General features: G+C 51.0%; 1 protein-coding gene across 1 annotated transcript; it reads right to left on the reverse strand.

Moving 5' to 3' along the window:
• Positions 1-26336, reverse strand: ASMT (acetylserotonin O-methyltransferase). Its single transcript, XM_005896338.3, has 8 exons — positions 26046-26336; positions 22747-22921; positions 20340-20469; positions 19636-19704; positions 8409-8527; positions 7256-7396; positions 4545-4667; positions 1-1172 (listed from the first exon to the last, which is right to left on the reverse strand). Exons 1-8 carry the CDS (start codon positions 26112-26114, stop codon positions 961-963), a joined length of 1038 nt encoding a protein of 345 aa, XP_005896400.2. The 5' UTR covers positions 26115-26336; the 3' UTR covers positions 1-960.
• Between the last annotated feature and the right edge of the window lie 1520 nt (positions 26337-27856).

Here is a 27856-nt window from a genome sequence, read left to right on the forward strand (position 1 = left end):
TGGAAGATCCCCTGGAGGAGGGAACAGCTACCTTGGCAACAACCTCATAGATACAGACAGCTTGTTGCCACAGGTGCAGGCTGGGAGGTGAACGAAACAGGGAAGGACGGTCAGAGGCACAGACTTCCAGGTATAAGCCACACAACATGCAGCATGTTGATGGTAGTTCATGACGCTATATTTATTGCATATCAGAAAGTTGCTAAAGGAGTAGATATTAAAACTCCTCACGACAGACCTCTTGGACTCTATGGTGCAAAACAGACCAGCAATTCTTTTCTGCTTTTTCAAACTTAAACAATTTGGGATGTGTCCACGATCTATCCATTTCCTTGCGTATCAGTGTCCTGGGTCGATCAAAACAAACCAATGGGATCATGACTTAAAACCACAGACATTCACCCTCCCTGAGTCCTGGAGATCAGATGTCTGAGGTCAAAGGGTCCCAGGGCTGAGCTCCCTGCAGAGTCTCCATGGGAGGGTCCTTCCCGCCTCTTCCGGCTTCTGGGGGCTCCAGGTGTCCATCCCTGGGCTGGTGGCCGCCTCCCTCCCATCTCCGCCTCCGTCTCCACGTGGCTTCTCCTCGGCGTCCGTGTCTCTCCTCTTCTGTGTCTTATAAGGACCCTGTCCTTGGGTTTAGGGCCATCCCCATCCAGGAGGAACCTCATCTCAGACCTTTAACTCCATCACAGGAAGGAAGCAAAATAGAATGGACTGGAATCAAGTGAAAATAAGGATAATTAAAGAAAGTAAGATAAAACTCAAACCAGTTTTATGTGACCATCCGTGGGCATAAACCTCATATCCCTCGACAGGGCAGAAAAACAAGAAACATGCAAAATAGACAGACAAGAATGGGAAAAAAGAAGAAGAAAAAACAAGAATGAAACGTGACCGACACCGTCTCTTCACTGCAGGCGTTGCGTCATGACGGGGGTGCGGGGTCACACGCTGCAGGGCTCACTTCCTGGCCAAGACAGCATCGTAGGTTCCCCCCGTCCTCCGGCACCGCACGTCTCGGAAGCCGGCGGGGGCCAGGAGCGCGCGGTACTCGGCGGGGGTCCGCTCGCGGCCCTCCGTCTGCACCAGCATGTTCAGCGAGTACAGCAGCGTGGTCAGAGGGCCCCGCCCGTCCGCGTCCAGGAGGCTCTCGATGACCAGGATGCCGCCACCTGCCGCGGGGAGGGTGAGGGGTTGAGCGAGGGTCAGCCCAGACCCAGGACCCACTGGCCACTCTCTCCTCGCCCGGCTTCCTGCGCACACCCCCGGCTCGCAGGTTAGCCCACAGCTCCGGGCATCTCCCACCCTCCCCTGCAAGATGGACCCTAATCTAGGACCCCGCGCGGGACAGACCCTGACCTAGGACCCCCCGCGGGACAGACCCTGACCTAGGACCCCCTGGAGGACAGAGCCTGACCTAGGACCCCCGCGGGACAGAGCCTGACCTAGGACACACAGCCATCGTCCCCTCTTTCCTCCCAGCTCTAGAGGCCAGCGTGGCCCGTAGGCACTGGACAGAGCACACGATTAAGCAGGGCTGTGTCTACAAACACTGTCCACCCGCCTCTGGCTGGTAACCAGGAGCGGCTCAGTCGCTTCAGCCGTGTCTGACTCTTTCCCACCCCATAGACTGTAGCCCCACCAGGCTCATGTCCACAGGACTCTCCAGCCAAGAATGCTGGAGAGGGTTGCCGTGCAAGGACAGGGTCCTTATGAGAAATGGAAAAGGAGACAGACAGAGCCAGAGGAGAAACCAGGTGGACACAGAGGCAGAGACGGGAGGGAGGCGGGGAGAAAGGACCATCGATCCTCAAAACGCATCCTTCGGAACGCACCCCCGGAAAACGACATGTGACCGTTTGTTCTTATTTTCCAGCTTCATCGCTTAGAAACAAATCCACAAAACGATGTGTCACGTCATTTTCTCTGAAAGCTCAAAGGCGAGTGTGCCAATCAAGCGATCAAAGTAACCCTTACACACGTTCTGACCCGTTTTATTCCGTACCCGATTCTCAGACCAAACGCCACGTTCTCCTGGCTTCTTTAAAAAGTCACCAAGTCCTGGGTCCTTTTTGGACAATGGATCTCGTGGCTAGGAATGCCCACACTCGCTCCCCCTGACGTCAAAGTAAGATCCGTGCGTTATTGGTAGTAATTTGCAGCAATGCAGACACAATGGGGCTGACCATCAGTAGGAGGCTCGTGGGGAGAGGCGGAGATGGGACCTCCAAGCAGCGAGAACGTGAGGAAAAGAGCTTTGCCTCCAGATGTGGGGGATTCCCCTAGCTGCGCTGTCTGGAAGGTCGTGTCTGTACCATGCATGCAACATCTGAGTGTGCCGATACATATTCACGCACATACATATACCGATGCAGACACGTGTAACACAGACATGCATACACATACGTACCCATATGTACACGGGTGTCCCTGATCGCTCAGTGAGTAAAGACTCCGCCTGCAGTGCGGGAGACCCAGGTTCGATTCCTGGGTCGGGAAGATCCCCTGGAAAAGGGATAGGCGACCCAGTCCCGTATTCTTGGGCTTCCCTGGTGGCTCAGCTGGTAAAGAATCCACCTGCAGTGCGGGAGACCCGGGTTTGATCCCTGGGTTGGGAAGATCCCCTGGACAAGGAAACGGCTACCCACTCTGGTATTCTGGCCTGGAGAATTCCATGGGCTGTATAGTCCATGGGGTCGCAAAGGGTCGGGCATGACTGAGCAACTTTTATGGCCCATAATGTAACTACATACACAAATGTAATATAGTTTTACTGTAAATATATAGTATTTTAATATTTAAAATTTTTACATTTCAACGTTTTTCATGATATTTATTTTTAAGGATATCCAAAAATAACACAAATTACGTAACGATTATTTTATATTTTTGACATCCATTCATTCATTTACTATTTAAAAGTAAACGCTTAATATATAAATTTTAAATGTAAATATGACATGCTTTATGTGTTATATATGTGCATGTCCGGTCGCTCAGTCGTGTCCAGCTCTTTGCGACCCCATGGACTGTAGCCCTCCAGGCTCCTCTGTCCATGGGATTCTCCAGGCAAGAATACTGGAGGGGTTGCCATCTCCTTCTCCAGGGGATCTTCCCGACCCAGGGATCGAATCAGAGTCTCCTACATTTGCTACACTGGCAGCTGAGTTCTTTACCACTCGCACCACCTGGGATTTGTGTATATATATGTGTGTGGGCTCCAATCCTTTGGCCACCTGATGCGAAGAGCTGACTCATTGGAAAAGACCCTGATGCTGGGAAAGATTGAAGGCGGGAGGAGAAGGGGGCGACAGAGGATGAGACGGTTGGATGGCATCACCGACTCAATGGACGTGAGTTTGAGTGAACTCCGGAAGCTGGTGAGGGACAGGGAGGCCTGACGTGCTGCAGTCCATGGGGTTGCAAAGAGTTGGACACGACTGAGCTACCAAACTGAAATACAGGAAGCAAACCAGAGCCCACACAGCATCACCCCCGGGAGAAACTCATAGTTTCCGTGACCTTGGAGACGCCGAGCCACGCACATTCTTCTAAACAGAAAAACCGCAGGCAAGCCAGTACCCATTTGGGCAACTTTTTCTATTTTTTTTTTTTTTAACTAATTTTTTATGGACCTACAGCTTCTTGACAATGTTGCGTTCGTTTCTGCCACACAGCAGAGGGAATCAGCCGTGCGTGCTGTGCGCTGAGTCGCTTGAGTCGTGTCTGAGTCTGTGCGACCCCATGGACTGCTGCCCGCCAGGCTCCTCTGTCCATGGGATTCTCCAGGCTACAGATACATATATATCTGTTCCTTGGCGATTTTCCTGTTTGTACAAACTAATAATAATAATGATACTAGGGTTCAATGAAGGACGTCCTCAGAGGTCCGCTGGCTAAGACTCTGTACGCTCAAAGCAGGGGACCCGGGTTCCACGCCTGGCCAGGGGACTAGATCCCGCCTGCCACAGCTAAGAGTTTGCAAGCAATGACAAAGGATCCCGTATCCCACGACGAAGTTGGAAGATCTCCAGCGCCGTGGCTAAAGCCCAGCACAGCTAAAGAAATGAATCGGTAGAAATAAACTTAAAGGACCAAGGTTTCAAACGTCCCTCTACACAAAGTCAAAAAAAAAAAAAAAAAAACAACTCAAGTCACCATCCAGTAACGTCAGTGTGCATTGAAACATAAATAATTCACTTTTGCTCAACACACTTCCTAGAGCTCCCCCACGGAAGGGCTCTAGACACAACCCTCCAGGAACGACTTCACTCCTGAAAATGACACCGTACTTTGAGAACCGCAACTTCAGGGTGGGGGGAATGGAAGACTGTGGCGATGAAGAGACGACATGAGGGAGCCCGTGGCGTGCTGGTGATCGAAAAGGAGGGCAGCCTCCAGAGGCCGGCCGGAACTCCGGCCTCACACGCAGAGGCGCGTCTGTGTCCCCGTGACGGGCTTTGCGAGCCCTCGTCGCGTCGAGACACCCGTACTCTGCCCTGAGTGGACCCGCGGGCCCGGCGCCCGGCGTCCCCGCCACCGACCTGTCCTGCAGGCCCGATAGACCCTGTGCAGCAGGTGGCAGCACTTGGCATCGGTCCAGTCATGCAGGACCCTGGCCAGGATATACAGGTCCGCCTCCGGGAGGGCGTCTGTGAAGAAATCCCCTGCAACACAGGCACGGGGGCCCCTTGTCAGCCTGCCTCAATTCCAAGTGAGGACACCCACACCCAGCGTGGCCAGGTCACTCATACACACAGACCTGGCCCCAGATGCCCCCAGCTGCTGACCTCCCGAAACAGAAGACGTCTCCGTGTGACGATGAGACGATTCTGAACGATGGAATACTCCCTTTACGCCCCTTTCGCGTCAGCTCTGGACAACGGTTTTATTTTTACTTGATTTCAGAAAGTCTCGTGTAAATAGCACCCTTAAAGCAGCGGTCCCCAACCCTCCTGGGCTTCCCAGGGGGCTCAGATGGTCAAGAATCTGCCTGCCAATGCAGGACACCAGGGTTTGATCCCTGGGTTGGGAAGATTCCCCCTGGAGAAGGGAATGGCAACCCACTCCAGCATTCTTGACTGGAGCATCCCCACGGACAGAGGAGCCTGGTGGGTACAGTCCATACATTGCAAAGAGTTGAACACGACCGAGCAACTAACCCTTTCATTTCACGTCCATCTAGTTTTCCCAGCTTCCAAAGCCTGCTTCTTTTTCTTTTTTAAAAACCAATGGGACCTGTAGTGTCTTTCCTGCTTTCTTTTTCCTTCTTCTCTTTTTCTTTCTTCTCTTTTGTCTTTCTCAGCCTTCCTTCCCCCACCCCTTTCTTTCTTTCTTGCACTGGGTCTTCCAGCATGCAGGAACGCAGCTCCTGGACCAGGAGTGGAACCAGAGCCCCCTGTCCTGGAAGCTCAGAGTCTTAGCCACTTGGGCCATCAAGGAAGTCCCCCAAAGGCTCCTTCTTCACCCCATTTCCCGGGTGAGGCACAGAACTGACACCGTCAGCGCATGTATTTCCAAGAAGATGCCCTAGAGGTGGTTAACTTCACACTGAGGTCCTCCTTCTGAGCACAAAATGGAAGGGGGCTCCCCAAACTCAGTCATTCAGATTCAGTATATTTTAATTCAACGGTTTAAAAAAATCCAACATAAAGCCCCCCATTCCGCACCCCCCAAAAAAAGAAAACTTCCTGATGGTCTAAATTTCAGAATTTTAAATAAAGGCAGCATCCAGTCCTTTAAGGACACGGTCTGGCACATTCTGGTCACCTTGAAATCTGCCTGTCGGATGCAGAGTCATTGGAAAGGAGCTGACCCTTCACCCGGGTCAGTCAGAGTCCCCCCGCATACGGCCCTGGATGGAATGCTGGCGGCCTGTCCCTTGAGATGCCCTGAACTTGGAGGTGAACTTTTAAAAAAATAAAATAAGGAATTAATTCCCCTGCTGTCCAGCGTTTAGGACTCCATGGTTTCATTACCAAGAAAATAGGTTCAATCCCAGGTCAGGGAACTAAGATCCCACAAGCTGCATCCCATGGCCAAAATAATAACAATAATCATAATAATAGGGAGTTCTTGGCAGATCTCAGAGTGGACAGAAATGATACCCCCACCTGCTGTGTTCCTCCTGACACAGCAGAGAAAAAGAGTCACAAACAGCCAGTTGTGTCTACACATGGAGGTACACGGTATCTACAGCTCAGACCTCGGTACCGAAGTGACGGCCTGCAGCTGGGAACCGCGCCCCACGTTTCCAAGGCAACCACAAGTCCCTCGCAGCGGTCCGCAAAGCTGCTGTGGTTTCTGAGCCTTGGGACATCTGAGAAGCTTCTGTCTTTTCAGTCGATAACTGTCCCCTCACCTTGCCTTTGACCCACGTCGCTCATTGCCACTCGCACACGAGCTGGTTGTAAATAACCTACGTGAGTTTCCCGGGACGGCCGTAAGAAGTGCCCAGAGACCAGGACATATGTCCTCTCCCAGCCCTGGAGACCAGACGTCTGAGGTCAGGTTTCCCAGGGCTGAGCTCCCTGCAGAGGCTCCAGGGGAGGGTCCTCCCCGCCTCTTCCAGCTTCTGGGGGCTCCAGGCGTCCATCCCTGGGCTGGTGGCCGCCTCCCTCCCATCTCTTCCTCCGTCTCCACGTGGCTTCTCCTCTGTGTCCGTATCTCTCCTCTTCTCTGTCTTATAAGGACCGTGTCACTGGGGTTTAGGGCCACCCCTATCCAGGAGGATCCTCATCTCAGACCCTTCACTGCATCACCTCTGCAAACACCTTATTTCCTAAAGTCCTGTTTACAAACTCTGGGTGAGGAGACACACTGAACTCAGTACAACACTCAGGAAAGAATTAACTGCAAGAAAACAATACCCTCCCACATTTCCCACCCATCCTGCATCACAGTTCTAGGTTTAAATGCCCGGGTGCTCAGTCGTGTCCGACTCTTTCATGACCCCATGGACTGTAGCCCCGCCAGGCTCCTCTGTCCATGGGGATTCTCCAGGCAAGAATACTGGAGTGGGTCGCCATTTCTGTCTCCAGGGGATCTTCCCGACTCGGGGATCGAACCTGCGTCTTTTGCGTATTCTGCCCTGGCAGGTGGATTCTTTACCACTGAGCCCCCCGGAAGCTCCATCTTAAGGGGGTGTATTTGGATGGTCCAGAAAGCCACACTGAACGCCCACTGGCTCCATCTCCCCAGCCCCCCAGGACCCACGTGTTTCCCTGTGGACACAGACAGTGTTCCAGACACCCACCTTCATGGAAGCTGATGCGCTCGTCCTCCGAGGCTGAGAAATGTCTCTTGGCGATCTGCACCACTCCTGGGATGTCGAACACGATGGCCCGACATCCCGGGTACAGGGACACGCACGCCTTGGCCAGAGCCCCAGAACCGCCTGCAAGAGAATGTGGGCTGTGACAGCCCTCAGACCTGGGCGGTACCCACAGTCTGGTCTCCATGGTGACAGGCTCACGTACAAAGCCCTGTATCTAAGGCAACTTCCTGGCTGGACCAACCCACACATCCACCTTCCATGTAGACTCTGACCTGACGGCTTCCCGTCGTCCGCCCAAGGACAGACAACAGCCAGGCAGAGGAAGCCCCTGGGCAGATGCCACGGGAAGACGTGCCCATGTCTCCCTGTGGGAGACATTTCCAGGGGACACCCGGGTGAGACATGGAGACCTCCCTCCAGATGCCAGCAGTGTGAACATCTCAGAGTCAAGGAATCCACTTTTATAAAATAACCTCAACCTAAAGGTCCATCAACAGAGCTATGGATGGAGAAGATGTCGCACACGTATACAGTGGAATATTACGCAGCCGTGAAAAAGAACACAGCGATGCCATCGCCACGATGCGGATGGACCTAGAGATGATCGGACCAAGTGACGTTCATCAGAGACAGAGAGACAAATACCACGTGACGTCACTCATTCGTGGAACCTAAAATGTGATACTAATGAACTTCTGCGCAAAACAGAAATAGAGTCTCAGACACGGGAAACAAACACACCAAAGGGGAACGAGGGGAGGGATACGTGAGGAGACTGGGACAGACACGGGCACGCTGCTATGAATCACTCTGATACTTGACAAGTTTCTAGTGTGCAGCGCAGGGAATTCTACTCAATATGTGTGCCTGTGCTAAGTCACATCAGCTGTGTTCAACTCTGTGTGACGCCGTGGACCGTAGCCCCCCAGGCTCCTCTGTCCATGGGAGTCTCCAGGCAAGAATCCTGGAGTGGGTTGCCATGCCCTCCTCCAGGGGATCTTCCCGACCCAGGGATTGAACCCAGGAGTCCTGCATTGCAGGCAGATTCCTTACCATCTGAGCCACCAGGGAAGCCCTAGGTTCTACAAACAGGGTTCCAAACGCAGCTCCAGGGTCCGGGGCGGACACTCACCCCCCAGGTCGCAGATGAGCGGGAAGGGGGACAGGTCGAAGGCGGCCAGCACCGTCGCCCCCTCCAGCCTCCACACGTCCTGCAGACCCTGCATGAACTGCAGCCTTTCGTCCTCGGACCTGGAACACGACGAGATGAGCCCATGAGAACCTTGTGGAGTCCAGTAGGTATCACCCTGAGCAACGACGCGGGGGCCCCTGAGCTGAGCAAAGACCCGGGTCCTTCACCCACCGGGGTGGAGCGCCAGGCAACTGGGTCAGCTGTGCAATGCAGGAGGCTGGAGGCTGGAGGCCGGTGAGGGTTGTCCACACAGGCTGGGGGAGGGGGCTGGGCATGATGGATTCAGGGACGTGGAGACAAGTGGAGGGGGAGCTGGGTCCCGGGAGGAGGGGGGAGGAGGCTCTCGGGAGGGGACACAGGTGAGAAGGAGCCAACGACGCTGCAGGGTAGGCAGGCGAGGGGGCGGTGAGGGTCTCCTGGGGGCAGCCTCTCTCCTCTCAGCCTCTGCAGAGGCTGCTCTGTGGTTTTGGAGTCAGTGGGGAGGTAGGGAGGCAGGGAAGAATACACAGGCTGCACAGCCGGCCCCGGGTCTCAGGACCCTCAGCAGTGACCACCCTCCCTCCTTAATTGTTGGTGCATTTCCTGCCCCAGCCTGGGAGCAGCCACACACACTTCAGACAGTCATGAAGCCACCAGCATCGTCTGACACGTCGTCACGGAGTCACCAGCAAGGTCTGACCCCTGTGGCGTCACATGTCATCTGACGAGTCACCCACAGCTGACGCTGGTGCTGCCTGCAAAGCCCCAGGCTTGTCTCTTTCCACAGCCCGCCCCAAAAGAAAAAGGATTTCCCGCTCATTCTGGACAGATCCAAGGAGTGCCTAACTTTTCTACTGGAATATTACTCGGCCAAGAAAAAGAACAGATTAATGCCATTGATAGCAGCCTGGATGGACCGAGTGACTTATGCTAAGGAAAGAAACTCAGAGAGAGAAAGGCAGATCCTATACCACCGACAGGCACGTGCTAGAAATTTAGGCAAATCAACCATTTTACCAACACAAACACACTCACAAACTTAGAAAGCGTTAGGCGCTCAGTCCTGTCTGCCCCTCTGCGACCGCACAGACTGTAGCCCGCCAGGCTCCTCTGTCCATGAGGTTCTCCAGGCAAGAACACTGGAGTGGGTTGCCATGCCCTCCTCCAGGGGATCTTCACGACCCAGAGTTTGAACACAGATCTCCACCATTGCACGCGGATTCTTTACAGTCTGAGCGAACAGGAAAGACCTAAACTCTGAAAACCAAGTAATGATTATAAAAAATTTAGAAAAAAAAGAAAGGGAGAAAGGAAAAATTGAGTTGGCTAATAACAAATGCCACTTGGGCACGCATCCTTGAGCACTCCAGTCGTGTCCAACTCTTTGTGACCCGATGGACCGTTGCCCACCAGGCTGCTGTATCCATGGGATTTTCCCAGGCTTGAACATATCGTCACAGATGATGAAAATGGATCTGTTGAGTAGCATGGGGCAGTCTAGGGAACACCCAGGAATCACCTTATATGGGGGAAAGAACCGAAAAGAGAATATACCCGTGGCTGTGTCTCACTGAACCAACTTCCTGTACACTTGAAACAAACATCACTGACCGTCAACTCTGCTCCAATGTAAAGAAACAGCCAAAGAACAAACGGAAAAAAGCAAAAGCATCGCATGGAGTAATGCTGCCCTCTTGTGGCCATGTTTGGTAACAGCGACTATAAAAGCTGTGTTGACGGGCACTTAATATTCCCAGACTTCCCTGGTGGCTCAGACGGTAAAGCGTCTGTCTACGATGCGGGAGGCCCGGGTTCGATCCCTGGGTTGGGAAGATCCCTGGAGAAGGAAACGGCAATCCACTCGAGTACTTTTGCCTGGAAAATCCCATGGACAGAGGAGCCTGGTAGGCTACAGTCCATGGGGTCGCAGAGACTCGGATACGACTGAGCGACTTCATGTTCGTTAATATTCCCAAGCTCTGCAGAGCTCCAAGTACTTCTGCCCTCCTAGGAGTCTCCTATGGCTGTTCAGTGAACAAGAACTCAAAACTGGGCAGATGATCACGAAGTCAATGTCAACAGGTACCTTTAACTTGCACTCGTTAAAAACATATCACATAAAATGATCTCAACACAGTCAAACATTAGGGAAGGGAACAACAGACGGGTTCCAAATAGGAAAAGGAGCCCGCCAAGGCTGTATATGGTCACTCTGCTTATTTAACTTCTATGCAGAGTACATCATGAGAAACGCTGGGCTGGAGGAAGCACAGGCTGGAATCAAGATTGCTGGGAGAAATATCAATGACCTCAGATAAGCAGATGACACCACCCTTCCGGCAGAAAGTGAAGAGGAACTAAAAAGCCTCTTGATGAAGGTGAAAGAGGAGAGTGAAAAAGTTGGCTTAAAACTGAACATTCAGAAAACTAAGATCATGGCATCTGGTCCCATCACTTCATGGCAAATAGATGGGGAAACAGTGGAAACAGTGTCAGACTTTATTTTGGGGGGGGGCTCCAAATCACTGCAGATGGTGACTGCAGCCATGAAATTAAAAGACGCTTACTCCTTGGAAGGAAAGTTATGACCAACCTAGATAGCATATTAAAAACCAGAGATATTACTTTGCCAACAAAGGTCTGTCTAGTCAAGTCTATGGTTTTGCCAGTGGTCATGTATGGATGTGAGAGTTGGACTATAAAGAAAGCTGAGCGCCGAAGAATTGATGCTTTTGAACTGTGGTGTTGGAGAAGACTCTTGAGAGTCCCTTGGACTGCAAGGAGATCCAACCAGTCCATTCTGAAGGAGATCAGCCCTGGGATTTCTTTGGAAGGAATGATGCTAAAGCTTAAACTCCAGTACTTTGGACACCTCATGCGAAGAGTTAACTCATTGGAAAAGACCCTGATGCTGGGAGGGATTGGGGGCAGGAGGAGAAGGGGACAACAGAGGATAAGTTGGCTGGATGCCATCACCGACTCAATGGACGTGAGTTTGAGTGAATTCCGGGAGCTGGTGATGGACAGGGAGGGCTGGCGTGCTGAGATTCATGGGGTCGCAAAGGGTCGGACACGACTGAGCGACTGCACTGCACTCATGGCCCAGCAATCTCACCTCGAGGCATATACATGGAGAAAACCATAATTTGAAAAAATGCACGCACCTTGATGATCATAGCAACACTCGTCACAATGTTCAAGATGTGGAAGCAACCAAGCTGTCCATTGACAGAGGCGCAGATGAGCAAGGCGTGGAATACGACTCAGATGAGGAAGCTGTGGTATCCACACACCGTGGAATATGACTCAGCCGCAAAAGGAGAAAGAAGCCCGGTGCACTTAGCATAACAGAACCACTTTCCTGGGGTGAAGAACGCGCAGCATCAGGGATTATTAGCGAGAGGCAAACCAGATTTCAATGCAGAATCACTTGGCACCGGTCAGAATGGCCGCTGTAAACAAGTCCACAAACACTCCGTGCTGAAGAGTCTGTGGAGGAAACAGAATTCTCCTCCTACCACCCGGGAACGCAAATGGTGCCAAGCACTATGGACAACAGTCTGGATGCTCCTCAGACAATTAAAAGGGAGAGAGAGAGACAAGGCAATCAGAACAGTCCCTAACACCACACACAGCAAGAATCTGCAAATAGCCTAAGACCTAGATGGAAGGACAGGTTCTATGAAATTCTTAGGGGAAGTACATGCAGGACACATTTTGACATCCACCCCTTGGAATAATGGGGCTTCCTTGGTAACTCAGCGGCTAAAGAATCCCGCAATGCGGGAGACCCCTGGTTCGATTCCTGGGTTGGGAAGATCCCCCGGAGAAGGGAGAGGCTACCCACCTCCAGTATTCTTGGGCTTCCCTGGTGGCTCAGCTGGTAAAGAATCTGCCTGCAATGCGGGAGAGCTGGGTTCCATCCCTGGGTCGGGAAGATGCCCTGGAGAAGGGAAAGGCTACCCATTCCAGTATTCTGGCCTGGAGGATTCCATGGACTGTATAGTCCACTGGGTCGCAGATAGTCAGACACGACTGAGTGATTTTCACTTAGAAGAATGAAAACTAAACTCAAAACGAAAACAGGACCTAATTAACCTTAAAAGCCTTTCCACAGCCAGGACATCCTCAAGGAAAGAGAAATCCTTAAAATTGTGGGGGGGAGGATCATTTTCAAACCAAGATACCTGCCAGAAATTCATCTCCAGAACATACAAACAGCTCCTACACCTCAATGTCAAAAACACAACCAACCCGTGGAAAAAAAAAAAAAAAGGGCCAGAGATGGAAATGCATATTTCTTGCAAGCAACTATAGAGGTTGCATTAGATCCATGAAAAGTGCTCGGCACCAGGAATTATAAGGGAGAGGCAGATCAAATTCCAGCGAGGTATCGCTTCACACAGCTGAGAATGGTCATGGTCAAACCCTCTACACACACCCAATGCCGCAGACGCGGTAGAAGAGCACGGGGCCCTCCTCCTGGGCTGCTGGGAATCCAAACAGGTGACGGGCGTCACGGGGGACAGCGTAGGCGGCGCCTGAAACAATGAAAGCCAGAACGAAACGGGAATATTCCCAAGACCGTACACTAAGACGCACTTCAGGAAAGACCGAGATCTAAATCGGAGGACACGGACTGTGAGCCTCTGGACGAAAATACAGTCAGGACGGCCTTGCCGTCCACTCGGAGTAGTGAGATATACACCCAAAGTAAGAAAACAGGATCTGCTGCTGCTGCTGAGTCGCGTCAGTCGTGCCCGACTCTGTGCGACCCCACAGACGGCAGCCCACCAGGCTCCCCCGTCCCTGGGCTTCTCCAGGCAAGGACACTGGAGTGGGTTGCCATTTCCTCCTCCAATGCATGAAAGTGAAAAGTCAAAGTGAAGTCGCTCAGTTGTGTCCGACTCTGAACGACCCCATGGACTGCAGCCCACCAGGCTCCTCCGTCCAGGGGATTTTCCAGGTAAGAGTACTGGAGTGGGGTGCCACTGCCTTCTCCGAAACAGAATCTAGTTAACCGCAAAAGAATTTGCACAGCACGGGGAATCCCACATGAAAAGATAACGCTCAGGATGGCAAACAATCTTTGCAAACCAAGATACCCACGGAGAACTCGTGTCTGAAACACAGAAACAGCTTGTGCGGCTCTGTGTCAAAAACACACACACACAGACACACACACACACACAAAAACAAGAAATAAAGGGGACATAGATTGAAATGGGTACGTCTTCGAGAAGGCAGAAAGATTGCATTAGGGACATGAAAACGTGCTGAGCATCACTGCTTACTAGAGAGAGGCCACTTAAAAGTCTGGTGAGGTATCTTATCACCATACACCTTGCCCATCTTGTGAGAATGGGCATCTCACAAAATCTCCAAAATAAACGCTGAAGAGGGTGTGGAGGGGAGAGAGCCTCCCTGCACTGTTGCTGGGAGTGGGAATCGGTCCGTGCAGGAGGGAGAAGAGTATGGGGGTCCTTCACAAAAGAAAACAGAGAAGCATCTTAGGACACGCTCACCCCGACCATGGGCACAGAGCCAGAGAAGCCCCAGGGTTTCCAAAACATAGGTACACTCGGGAGATCACAGCCGCGCCAGGAAAATAACCAGGACACGGAAACAGCCTGAGTGTTCGGGGACAGGTGAACGGGTAAAGAAGAGGGGGCCTCACAGACACGACGAACCATCAACTCAGCCACGAACGAGCAGGAGAGAATGCCACGTCCAGTGTGAGAGAAGGAACCAGAGGTGATCAGACCTAGAGAAGCCAGGCAGACAGGGCGAAGGAGACCACTTGTGGCTGGAATCTAACAATGGATACAAACTGCTTTACGCAAGAGAAACAGACGTTGGAACAGAGAAAAGAAACTTACGCTTATAAAAACAAGAAAAGTTAGTGATGACGGATCCATTAAGAGTTTGCTGATAACACACACATTTGTTCATGCTGAGCGGCTCAGTCGTGTCCGACTCTCTGCGACCCCGTGGACTGTAGCCCATCAGGCTCCTCTGTCCGTGGGATTCCCCAGGCAAGGACACTGGAGTGGGCTGCCATGCCCTCCTCCAGGGGATCTTCCCAACCTGGGGATCAAGCCCTAATCTCCTGCATTGCAGGCAGATTCTTTATCCACCGAGCCACCAGATTATAATATAATCAAACAGATGATCCAAAATGACCTACTGAATAGCAAAACGGCGTCTACTGAACACACTCTAACCACCTATATGGTGGAAAAATAAAAAAGAGATAAACATCTATGTATAAGGAAATCCAAGTTCCTGTACCCTTGAAACAAATACAATATCGGAGGAATGAAGCGTTCTCCAAAGTAAACTAACATTTCTACTACAAAAAGGGGTTAAAAAAAACAGTTTCTGGAGAAATTCTGCCACCTCGTGGCTGGGCTTTGTAACGACACATATAAAAGCTGCGTTTGCTGTCATTAAATTGAGGGCAGGAGGAGAAGGGGACGACAGAGGATGAGATGGTTGGATGGCATCACCGACTCCATGGGCATGAATTTGAGCAAGCTCTGGGAGATGGTGGTGGACACGGAGGCCTGGCGTGCTGCAGTCCATGGGGTCGCAAAGAGTCAGACCCGACTGAGCGACTTTTACTTCACAACCCTCTTGAACAATCGTGAAGAGGTTCATTTGGATCCACCACACAGAAAATGAACAATGAGCCAAAAATAAGAAAAAAGCATGTGGGCACAGACCTTAAATGCATTTTGACAACTGACGACATCGAAAACGATAGACAAAGAGACTCTCAGAATGGAAAAGAAATTTTTTCTAACCAAGATACCCACAAGAAATTCACCTCCGATTGCTACAAACAGCTCACACATCTCATATCAAAACCACAAAACATCAGAGATAAAAAGACTCCAAAGATAAAAATACATATTCCTTCCAAGAAGGCATACAGAGGGCCATTCCACTCATGAAAAGTCGCTCTGCATCACTAATTATTAGAAGGTACTCAAAGACAATGAGGGATCTCCTCATACCGGTCAGCACGACCATCATCGAGACATTCTACCAAGAACACGTGCTAACAAAGGGCGGAGAAAAAAAGGAAATCCTCCTACACTTTTGCTAGGGAACTACATCAGGGCAGGAATTGTGGAAAACAGCAAGGAGCATCCTTAGAACACTAACCCTCCAGAAAACGTACGACCCAGCAATCCCACCTGTGGGCTTAGATCCAGAGAAACATCATGATTCAAAATGACACACGCACCCCTGTCTTCAGGACGGCGTGATTTACAAAGGCCACGAAAGCGAATCGACCGAAATGTCTGTCGACAGGAAAATGAAGACAGAGTGGGGCCCACCTCTCCCCTGGAGCACGACTCAGCCACACAGAGGACAGAATAAGGCCACGGAGAGCGGCATGCCCCGACCGAGTGGCCGTCACACTCGGGGAGGGAAGGAAGTCAGAGACGGGGAGACAAAGGTCCGGAGATGCCTCCTACACCTGGATTGTAGATATTCATGCGGACGAACTAATTACACAACAGAGACAGACTCTGAAACTGAGAGAAATTACCTATAAGTGTCACACACACACACACACACACACAAGCTGTAATGGGGATGGGGTTATTTCAGAGTTTGGAATGGACATATTCCAGTTTCCATATACGATGTGATGATCAAAAACACCTGCTGAACACCACAGGGAACTCTACTGAACAGACGCTAATTACCTAGATGGGAAAGAGAGCCCGAGACAGAAGGATGGATGTCTGTGTATAAATGAATCAAGTTCCCGCACCCCTGAAATTAACGCAACGCGGGAAAGCAGCCGTGCTCCACCGTAACACACGGGCTTCCCCGGCGGCTCAGACGGTAGAGGATCCGCCTGCGGTGCGGAGACCCACAAGGCTCAATCCCGGGGTCAGGAAGACCCCAGAAGACCCGCGTTCCATCCCTGGGTCATGGAAAGATCCCCTGGAGAAGTGATTGGCAACCCACTCCAGTATACTTGCCTGGGAAATCCCATGGACAGAGGAGCCTAGACTCTTGAGAGTCCCTTGGACTGCAAGGAGATCCAACCAGTCCATCCTAAAGGAGATCAGTCCTGAGTGTTCATTGGAAGGACTGATGCTAAAGCTGAAACTCCAGTACTTTGGCCACCTCATGCGCAGAGTTGACTCATTGGAAAAGACCCTGATGCTGGGAGGGATTCGGGGCAGGAGGAGAAGGGGACAACAGAGGATGAGATGGTTGGATGGCATCACCGACTGGATGGACATGGGTTTGGGTGGACTCCGGGAGTTGGTGATAGACAGGGAGGCTTGGTGTGCTGCAGTTCGTGGGGTCACAGAGTCGGACACGACCGAGTGACTGAGCTGAACTATATATATTAGTATAATGAATAATCAACAAAAAGAAAACAGGACCTCATCTACCTGAAGAGCATTTGCTCAACAAAGAAAGCCCTGAACGAAAGAAACAGATAGTGTTCAGACTGCAAAAAAAAAAGTATTTGCAAATGAAGACACTCACAAGAAATTCAACTCCAAAACTTATGAGGAGCTCATGCATTTCAATATGACAAACACAGACAACCCAAGAAGAAAAAAAAAAAATGCCAAAGATCAAAATGGATATCTCGTCCAAGAAGGCATACAGGTTGGCATCAGGCCCATAAAAAGATGCTCAGCATCAGTAATTATTAGAAGCAAATCGAAAGTGCAATGACGCATCCCTTCGAACAGATCAGAATGGCCATCTTCAGAAAGATCTACAAAGATTAAGTGCTGCAAAGGGCAGGCGGAAAGCGGAATCCTCCCGCAGTCTTGGTGGGAAGCTAAACTGGTGCAGCAAACGTGGAAAACGGCATGGATGTTCCTTACAAAACTTCAGCATCCAGAAACCGTACAATCCAGTAATCCCACCTCTGGGCTCAGATCCAGAAAAAAAAAGTCATGTTTCAAAATAACACACGCCTTCCTGTTTTCAGGGCAGCACAATGCACATTGGCCAAGACACAAAATCCGCCAAAACGTCCCTTGACAGGAAAACGAAGGCAGATCTCTCTGTGCAGGAATACGGCTCACCCGCAGAGCAGAACGGAATAAGGCCGCTGCCAGCAGCCTGGATGGACCGAGTGACTCCGGTACCAAGTGACGGAAGTCAGAGAAAGACAGCTATCATATAACCATGACAGGGGGCTCTGGGTGTTCACGCAAACGAACTAATTTACACAACAGAGCCAGACTCTGAAACGGAGTAAAGAAACTTATGTGTGAAAGTTGCTCAGTCGTGTCCGACTCTTTGCGACCCCAAGGACTATACAGTCCATGGGATTCTCCAGGCCAGAATACTAGAGTGGGTGGCCTTTCCCTTCTCTAGGGGATCTTCCTGACCCAGGGATCAAACCCAGGTCTCCCAGCATTGCAGGTGGATTCTTTACCAGCTGAGCCACCAGGGAAGCCCAAGAATCCTGGAGTGGGTAGCCTATCCCTTCTCCAGGGGAATCTTCCCAACCCAGGAATCGAACCGGGGTGTCCAACATTGCAGGCGGATTCCTTACCAGCTGAGCTACCAGGGAAGCTCAAAGGAACTTATGACTATCAAAAAAAAAAATGTTATATGAAAGTGACAAATGAAGGGTTAGGAATGAACATGTACACACTCATATATACAAAATTCATGATCCAAAAGTCTGTGCTGAATTGCACAGGGAAGTCACTGAGCATGATGTAACTACCTCTGTGAGAAAAACAAAAAACAAAAAAAGAATAAACCTCTATGTATAACTGAATCAAACTCTGGAATACCTGAAAAAAAAAAAAAAAAACCACCAGGTGGAAACTCAACTCTGCTGCTGCTGCTAAGTCGCTTCAGTCGTGTCCAACTCTGTGCGACCCCATAGACAGCAGCCCACCAGGCTCCCCTGTCCCTGGGATTGTCCCGGCAAGAACACTGGAGTGGGTTGCCATTTCCTTCTCCAATGCGTGAAAGTGAAAAGTGAAAGTGAAGTCGCTCAGTCATGTCTGACTCTTAGCAACCCCATGGACTGCAGCCTACCAGGCTCCTCCATCCATGGGGTTTTCCAGGCAAGAGGACTGGAGTGGGGTTCTGAGTATTAGGGAAACGCAAATCAAACCTACAACAGGTAAATCATCTCGCACCGGTCAGAACTGCCATTATCAAAAACTGCAAACATTAAGTGTTGGAGAGCTCGTGGAGATAAAGGAGCCCTCTGCAGTTTTGGTGGGAATGTGTACTTGTCCAGGTATCATGGAAAACGGTATGGAATGTTCTTTAAAAACTAGAGAGAGAGCTATCGCACGATCCTGTGGTCCCGCCACTGGGGCATACACCTGGAGAAAACCATAATTAGAAAAGACACGCACCCCCCCCAGGATTCATCACAACACTATTCCCAACAGTAAAGACGTGGAAGCAACCTCAATGTCCACCAACAGAGGAATGGAGAAAGAAGATGCGGTGCAGATACAGGGTGGGATATTACTCAGTTGTTACAAAATGAAATCGTGTATATTTGCATAACCGAATCCCTTCACTGTAGAGCGGAAATTAATGGAACATTGTAAATCAACACGACTGCTGTCACATTTCAAGCAACCTAGATGCCCATCGACAGACAAATGAATAAAGACTCTGTGGTACATATACACGATGGAATATTACTCCGCCACAAAAAGGAACGCCTTTGAGTCAGTTCTAATGAGGTGGAGGAACCTGGAGCCTGTTACACAGAGGGAAGCAAGTCAGAAAAACAAATATCGTATACTGAGACATACATATGGAATCTAGAAAGACGGTACTCGTGAATGCATTTGCAGGGCATCAGTGGAGACGCAGATATAACAGACTTACAGACCCGGGGAGGTAGGGAGAAGGAGAAGGTGGGAGGTACGGAGAGACGTACATCACCATGTGCGATGCAGATAGCCCATGGGAATCTGCGGGATGACTCAGGGAGCTCAAACCGGGGCTCTGGGACAAGCTAGAGGGGTGGGAGGTGGGAGGGAGGTGGGAGGGAGGTTCAAGAGGGAGGGGACGCAGGCCAACCGATGGCTGATGCATGCGGATGTGTGGCAGAAACCCACACAATTCTGCAAAGGGATTATCCTTCAATGAGAAATACACAAATGTAACTCTCAAGCAGGACGCTATGGGAGTGGGTGGGCGGGGTCACCTGTAGATGGCAGAGAAGAGCTCCTCCGACGGGATCCCGAAGGCTTTCAGATACTGGTTCCTCCCTTCCCTGAAAACGAGGAGGAGACCGTCACTCAGGCCCCGAGACGTCACTGCACTCCGTTCATACGGCCTTGCATTCACAGACCTTACCCTGGCACCACAGATGGCCTCTGCGGGAAACGAGTAACCCAAGACTACTCAGGAATCGCTTTCCAGTTTGCAGTTCCGTTCAGTCCAGTCACTCAGTCATGTCCGACTCTTTGCGACCCCACGGACTGCAGCACGCCAGGCCTCCCTGTCCATCACCAACTCCTGGAGCTTGCTCAAACCCATGTCCATGGAGTCGGTGATGCCATCCAACCAGCTCATCCTCTGTCGCCCCCTTCTCCTCCCGCCTTCAGTCCTGCCCAGCATCAGGGTCTTTGCCAGTGGGTCAGTTTTTCACATCAAATGGCCAAAGTGTTGAAGCTTCAGCATCAGTCCTTCCAGTGACTGTTCCCTGTATTTCTATTATTACTCCATCAGCTCCACCTCACACCATCAGGCATTAGATCCGGGAGTTTGGAGACCCGTGCGCTAAGAAACCTAGATCTGGGAGCTTGGAGACCCGCGCAATAAGAAACCTAACACGTTGCTTCCTGGCACGCCCGGAAGCCAGCCCGCAGGCGGCCCTGGGGACTCGCGGGCGCGGCTGACACGCACCTGACTGCCTCTGCCAGGTGGCGCCAGCAGACGTAAGCGGTCCTGCCCGCGTACAGCAGCATGTCCCGCTGGGACCTGGGGCTGCCTCTCACCAGGTAGGTGCTGGCGAGCTCCGTGTTTGCATACACAGCTGAAAACAAACAGAAGGGGCGGGGGAATAAAGTTGGACACCCAGGCATCGCCAAGATGCCAACATTGATGCTGGCAACTTCCTGACTGCAGACGTGATTCCTGCCTGGGACGGTCGGCACCCCGACAGCTGGACCCTCGTCCCAAAGGACCGGCTGGCCTGTGGTGCAGGGGCTGCGTGTCCTGCCTGCCGCTTTCAGCCCTCGTAAATCCCACGGAAAGATCCGATGTAGCAAACGGAAAGGGCCAGCGAGCCCCAGTGTTGCTCAGTCCCTCAGTCGCCTCCGACTCTTTGCGACCCCGTAGACGACACGTGATACATGTCCGTGGGGCTCCAATCCTTTGGCCACCTGCTGCAAAGAACTGACTCCTTGGAAAAGACCCTGATGCTGGGAAAGATTAAGGGTGGGAGGAGAAGGGGACGACAGAGGGTGAGATGGTTGGATGGCATCACCGACTCAATGGACATGAGTTGGAGCAAATTCTAGATGGAGAAGGACAGGGAAGCCTGAAGTGCTGCAGTCTATGGGGTCGCAAAGAGTGGGACACGACGGAGCGACTGGACTGCACTGAATGCGCTCACTGTTTCTGCCCAATCTGTACCTGCCGAATGCTTACGGGGCTCCAAGGGGTCCCCAGGGCGACAGCGTTGCAGCCGGAGGTCCTGTAACCTGGTCTCTGAGCCGAGCATCCCAGCGTCTCCGGCCCGGCAGGTTAGCCCACATCCTGACGTGCCTACCCGAGGGTCTGCAGGTACAGCAGGCTCCTGCCGCCCCCAGGAGCTTCCCCTTGGACGTCCGCCATCCTCCGCAGGTGTGTCCTGGCTGGACCGCAGCCCGCGCTGGGGGTGCCAGTGGGGGAAAGGGAGGGGGCTGCAAAGCTTACTCACAGGGTGTGACTGCTTGATTCCCAAGCCCACAGCCATCTGAGTACCGTCAACCCCCAAACAACGTCCTCCTGTTCAAGTTAACTCACTTTCTCTGTTTGCACCCCATAAATCCAACGGGGACGCAAGTCCTTGCTTCAAGGAGAAAGCCCATCACCCACCCCTGTCATTGCCCTCCCACCCACCCCTATTCTGCCAGGCAGTGGTCCCTACACTTTGCAATTTCACAGATTCTCAAGATTCTTAAAAAAAAAAAAAAAATCTAAGTGATATAGGGCTTACAATTTTTAATTTTGCAAAGAAGGGGCATTAAAAGTAAAAACTGGCAAGGACCATCTTCTGTAAGAGGAAAGCAGCTTTAATACCAAAACAAGAATATGATCTTAACACAAAGGGCAACCCTTGAAAAGAAGCAGTTGAGCATGATGGAAAAATTACTCCCGTGTAACTTTTCGGTCACATTTCTGTCTCGTTCCTTGGATATTTCATCAGGGTTTCAGTGCAAACACCAGCCTCTGGAAACTTCCTGATCCACAGTCAGCAAATGACAACCCGAGTTTGGCACCCGGTTTTGGCCATCTGTTTTTGCCAATAAAGCTTTACTGGAACCTTGTTCCATCAACCTGTTCTGCTAAAGAGCTTTATTGTAACTCTGTTTCACCACCTGTCTGTTCTATAAAGCTTTACTGGAACCCTGTTCCACAACCTGTTTGGTCAATAAAGCTTTATGGTCACCCTGTTCCACCACTTGTGTTGACAATAAAGCTTTATTGGAACCTTGTTCCAGCATCTGTCTGGCTAATAAAGCTTTATTGGTACCATGTTCTACCACCTGCCTGGCCCATAAAGCTTTACTGGAACCCTGTTCCACAACCTGTTTGGTCAATAAAGCTTTATGGTCACCCTGTTCCACCACCTGTGTTGACAATAAAGCTTTATTGGAACCTTGTTCCAGCATCTGTTTGGTCAATAAAGCTTTATTGGAACCTTGTTGCACCACCTGTCTGGCTAATAAAGCTTTATTGGTACCATGTTCTACCCCCTGCCTGGCCCATAAAGCTTTACTGGAACCCTGTTCCACCACCTGTTTGATCAATAAAGCTTTATCGGAACCCTGTTCCAACACCTGTTTAGTCAATAAACCTTTATTGGATCTTTGTTCCACCACTGTCTGGCCAATAAAGTTTTATTAGGATCAGCCCCGCCCATCTGTCTGTCTCCAGCAGCTCTGATGCTCCAAAGGCAGAGATGAGTGTCATCTGCAGAGACCTCGTGGCCGGCCTTCCAGGCTCAGAAGACTTACTCTGTGGCTCTTTCCACAAAAATAAAACAGAAAACTGTGCTGAGAGTGCACCTTTAAAATGCCTTCTTCCAAACAGCCAGGGTGCTTACCTTTTCCTCCCCTCACGTCGGCTTGCAGCAGCTTCAGGGACACACAGGTGTTCAGTAGCAGCTCTGTCCCCTGGGGGCTGGAGCCCAGACGTGAAGACACTGCTGCTGAGTCCAGGGGCTCCAGGGCCTCTGCCAGGAGCTCAAACACCCCCAGCTCACAGGCAGCAAAGAGAACCTCGGGGCAATGAAGACAGAGTCAGCTTTAGTTCTCCGAAGACTCACACTCTTCAGGAGGGTGAGTCAGACAGAGAAGGGAAAATATCATCCGACATCCCTTACATGTGGGATCTGTAAAGAAATGACACAACCCAACTTACAGAATAGAAAGACTCACAGACTTAGAAAATGAACTTATGGTTGGTGGCAGAAAGGATGGTCAGGGAGTCTGGGATGGACATGGACACACTGCTGTCTTTAACATGGAGAACCAGCGAGGACCTGCTGGACAGCACAGGGAACTCTGCTCAATCCTCTGTAATAACCTTATGGTCACCAGGGGGAAGGATGGGGGAAGGGATAGTCAGGGAGTCTGGGATGGACATGGACACACTGCTGTATTTAATATGGAGAACCAGCCAGGACCTGCTGGACAGCACAGGGAGTTCTGCTCAGTGTCGTGTGGCAGCCTGGGTGGGAGGGGAGCTGGGGGAGAATGGATGCATGGGTGTGTATAGCTGAGTCCCTTTGCTGTCCACCTGAAACCATCACAGCATTGTTCATTGACTATGCTATGCTAAGTCACCTCAGTCGTGTCTGACTCTGTGTGACCCCATAGACGGTAGCCTACCAGGCTCCCCTGTCCCTGGGATTCTCCAGGCAAGAACACTGGAGTGGGGTGCCATTGCCTTCTCCGGTTCATTGGCTATACCCCAGTATAAAATTAAATGTTTACATTAAAATGGCCGTATCCATTCCTGTTCTGTTAAGACGGTATTAACTCTTATTCTGCAAAGATTGTATCTACTCTTCTTAAGGTTCTATTAGTTGTTATCCTTAATAGGTCGCTCAAAGTCCTACTATATTAAGATTGTATTAAGCTTTATCCTCTTAAGATGGTATCAGCTCTTGCAGTGAGCTCAATATTAACTCTAATTATATTAAATTGTAATGACTCTTGTTCTATTGAGATGTCATGAACAGTCCATTAAGAGTGCATTCAGATTTTTTTCTATTAGGATTTTATTGACTCTCCTTGTACGAAGGTCGTATTCAGCCGTATTCTATTAACGCGGAATCAGTTCTCACCCTGTTAAAGTTGTGTTGATTCTTGTTCAGTGAAGTTGGCATGATCTCTTACCCTGCTATGATTATACCAGCGCCTATATTCAGGTTTTATTCACTCCCTATTCCTGGGTTTCAGCAGACAAGCGCATCTGGGGTTTCCCTGGTGGCTCAGACAGGAAAGAGTCTGCCTGACAATGCCGGAGACCCGAGTTTGATCCCTGGGTCGGGAAGATCCCCTGGAGGAGAAAATGGCAACTCACTCCAGCATTCTTGCCTGGAGAATCCCATGGGCAGAGGAGCCTGGCGGGCTGCAGTCCATGGGGTTGCAGAGTCGGACAGGACTAAGCGACTGACACTTAGCCTGCAGTGATTGTATAAGCGCTGTGCTCGGGTTTGGTTCACTCTCTATGTAAAAACATTTCATGAACTCCTATTCCAAGTGGTCGTATACATTTTCTTGCCTTAACGTTGGGTGCAGTCTTATTCTATTGAGATATTATAAACGCTCACTCCATCGAGGTTGCACTCAGGTTTTTTTCCATTCATATTTCATTAGCTCTCCTCGTACACAGGTTGTCTTCAGTCATATTCTATTAAGATGGTTTCAGCTCTTGTTCTGTTAACGGGGTATCGACTCTCATTCTATAAGGCTGGAGGACGTTTTATTCTCTGAAAGTTGGGTGCGCTCTCGTTCTATAGAGGTTTTATCAATTTCCTCCTGAGGTTGCATTAAGTTTTATCCAATTAATATAGCGTTCGCTTTTCTACTGAGGTTGTATTAACTCTAATTATAGTAAAGTTGCAATCCCTCTTGTCTGAGATGTTTTGAACCCTTCCTACTGAGGTTGTATTCATATTTTATTCTATTGAGTTTTTAAATTATTTTTACTTATATTTATTAGTCTCCACCAGGTCTTAGTCGTGGCACGTGGGGTCTAGCTCCCTGACCGGGGGTTGAACCCGGGGCCCCTGCGTTGGGAACTCAAGAGTCTTAGTCACTGGGCCCTCAGGGACGTCCTTCTACTGAGTTTTACTCAGTCTCCCATCCCACTCAGGTTGTATTTACATTTATTCTCTTAACACTGGATTCACTCTCGTTCTACTGAAATATTTAAAGTTAATTTTACAGCAGTAGCTTTACAATGTTGTATTAGTCTCTGCTGGGCAGCAAACGGAATCAGCCACCGTTTATACATATATCCCCTCTTATTTTGGATTTCCTTCCCATGTAGGTCAGCACAGTGGAGAAGGCGATGGCACCCCACTCCAGCGTTCTTGCCTGGAGAATCCCAGGGACGGGGGAGCCTGATGGGCTGCCGTCTGTGGGGTCGCACAGAGTCGGACATGACTGAAGCGACTTAGCAGCAGCAGGTCAGCACAGAACTCTGAGTAGAGTTCCCTGAGCTGTACAGCAGGTTCTCATCCGTCCTGTTTTATACACACGATCAACAGTGTGTGTATATGTCTCAATCCCAGCCTCCCAACCCACCCACGATTTTATTAAGTCTGTTGTTCTGCTGAGGTCCTATTCAGTTTTATCCTCAACGCCAGATTCACCTTTGTTCAATTGAGATGTTATTTCTTAATACTCGGTTTATATTAAGTTTTATTCTAATAAGATTGTATGCACTCTTGTTTCACTAACACAGTGAAAAAAGGGTTAGTCAGGCATGTCTGACTCATTTTTGACCCCATGGGCTGTAGCCCCCCAGGCCCCTCTGCCCACGGGATTCTCCAGGCAAGAATCCTGGAGCGGGTTGCCATTTCCTCCTCCGGGGGTCTTCCCAACCCAGGGGTGGAACCTGGACCTCCTGCGTTGCAGGCAGATTCTTTACCAAACGAGCTACCAGGGAAGCCCCTACAACTGTCGTTCTGAGACGCCACTCCGTGAGGGCCAACACATCCCTAGAAGGGCCCCAGGCCCCGGTGGCCAAGCTTCTGCCCGTGGACTCGCCCAGAGTCCCAGCGCACCCTCGCGCCCCCCGGAGGAGACCGCGTCCTCACTCAGCACTGAGTGCCTGTCGTCCTCCTCACCTCCCGGCAACAGAACCTCAGCCGGTGGAGCCTCTTCCTACCTGGGAGACCATGAAGCCGTTGGCGTATTCCTTCAGGAGACGGTAGCCCTCACCCTCCTGGGAGCACATCTTCCTTCCGGGCCGTTCTGGCTTGGAGGGACCCCGGCTATGTTAGCTTTGGGCTTCACCAGTCTATGAGCAACCTGGGCGGATGGCCAGCATGTCACTACTGACCCTGTAAGCTGGACGCCGGGGAGCAAGCCCAAGATGGATTGTTCTAGGAGATTCCATTAACCTGGTGAAGGGGATGAGAGAGCTTACGAGGGACCCCTGGGGCTTCTGTTCACACCTTCTGTCCCTGATGAGCACACAGCCCGAAAATCGCCTGTCACCCCCAGCCCCCTCCCATCCTTGTACCACCAGCGGTGCAACTGGTCCCAAACCCACATGCCCACTAATCACTAGGGATGATGACTCACTGCATGGACTGAACAGTCTCTGGGCCCTTCATTTCGGCCGGTGGCGGGGGTGGGGGAGGGTGGGTCTTGGGTGCAGCCATAACAAATGACCACAGAATGTGGGATTAAAACCACAGACATCTGTGCTCCCCCAGTTCTGGGGACCAGATGTGTGAGCTCAAGGGGTCCCAGGGCTGAGCTCCATCCAGAGGCTCCAGGGAAGAGTCCTTCCTGCCTAGTCCAGCTTCTGGGAGCTCCAGGCGTCCATCCCTGGGCTGGAGGCCGCCTCCCCTCCAGTCTCTGCCTCCGTCTCCCCGTGGCTTCTCCTCTGTGTCCCTGTCTCTCCTCTTCTGTGTCTTATAAAGACCCTGTCCTTGGGTTTAGGGCCACCCCCATTCAGGAAGGACCTCATCTCAGATCTTTCACTCCATCAGATATGCAGAGAACCTTTGTCCAAACAAGGCCAGGTTCTCAGGTTCTGGGGGTGAGGACGTGGACAGCTGTTTGGGGAGCCATGATTCAATCTCATACACGGGGGTGGTCAATGCATCCCCATTTATCAGGGTGATCGGTTATTTCCAGCAGTGACATTTCAATCGCCAGGAACCGTGGTGAGCCATGCTGTTGTGGGAGGAAGCCCAGAACCTGCCCTAAGCTACTGTCCTGCCGTGGGCCGCCCCAGCCCCACTGGGGATACACTCTCTCTTTCCCAGTCATCTCTGATGCTCAGCTTCATGGAGCCCAGATGTGTGCTTCAGCTTCCACCCCCCACCCCCCACCACACGGCCTCCCCTGAACCCTCCGTGTCCGCTGACCACGCTGTACCTCATGCCCTGTTTCTGGGCACACCCTGCTGGAGTAGGGGCTGGGGGGAAGCTCCAACTATGAACCAATGCTCTGCCTCAGAGAGGTCCTCTGTGCTTCGTGGCTGGGCAAGCAAGGGTTCCAATAAAGCTTTATTGATGAGAAAAAGGTGGTGGAACAGATACCAATAAAGTTTTATTGACCAGACAGGTGTTGGAACTAGGTTCCAATAAAACTTTATTGACAAAAAAAGAGGGGGGGGTGGAACAGATACCAATAAAGCTTTATTGACCAGAGAGGTGTTAGAACAAGGTTCCAATAAAGCTTTATTGACAAAAAAGGTGGTGGAACAGATACCAATAAAGCAATACTGACCACACAGGTGATGGAACAAGGTTCCAATAAAGCCTTGTTAACCGGACAGGTGGTAGGTAGACAGGGTTTCGATAAAGGTTTATTGGCAGAAAGCCTAACGGGGAAGGCCATGGGGGGATCCTCAGGAGGGACCCCCAGGGGGACAGAACGACTGGCCACTGAGTGCATTTGCTTGATTAGACCGCCGGCAGCCCTTTCTCAGCCAGCTCCCCTGAGGCTGCGGAATCAATCCCG

This window comes from Bos mutus, chromosome X, assembly GCF_027580195.1.
Source record: "Bos mutus isolate GX-2022 chromosome X, NWIPB_WYAK_1.1, whole genome shotgun sequence".
NCBI classification, from domain to species: Eukaryota; Metazoa; Chordata; class Mammalia; order Artiodactyla; family Bovidae; genus Bos; species Bos mutus.

Coding starts and splice junctions, on each gene's coding strand:
- ASMT (XM_005896338.3), bottom strand. CDS start 26,114: ATGTGCTCCCAGGAGGGTGAGGGCTACCGTCTCCTGAAGGAATACGCC. Junction 7,397..8,408: donor GCTCATCTGCGACCTGGGGG/GTGAGTGTCCGC, acceptor ATTCTCTTGCAG/GCGGTTCTGGGGCTCTGGCC. Junction 4,668..7,255: donor GCGCATCAGCTTCCATGAAG/GTGGGTGTCTGG, acceptor CCTGTGTTGCAG/GGGATTTCTTCACAGACGCC.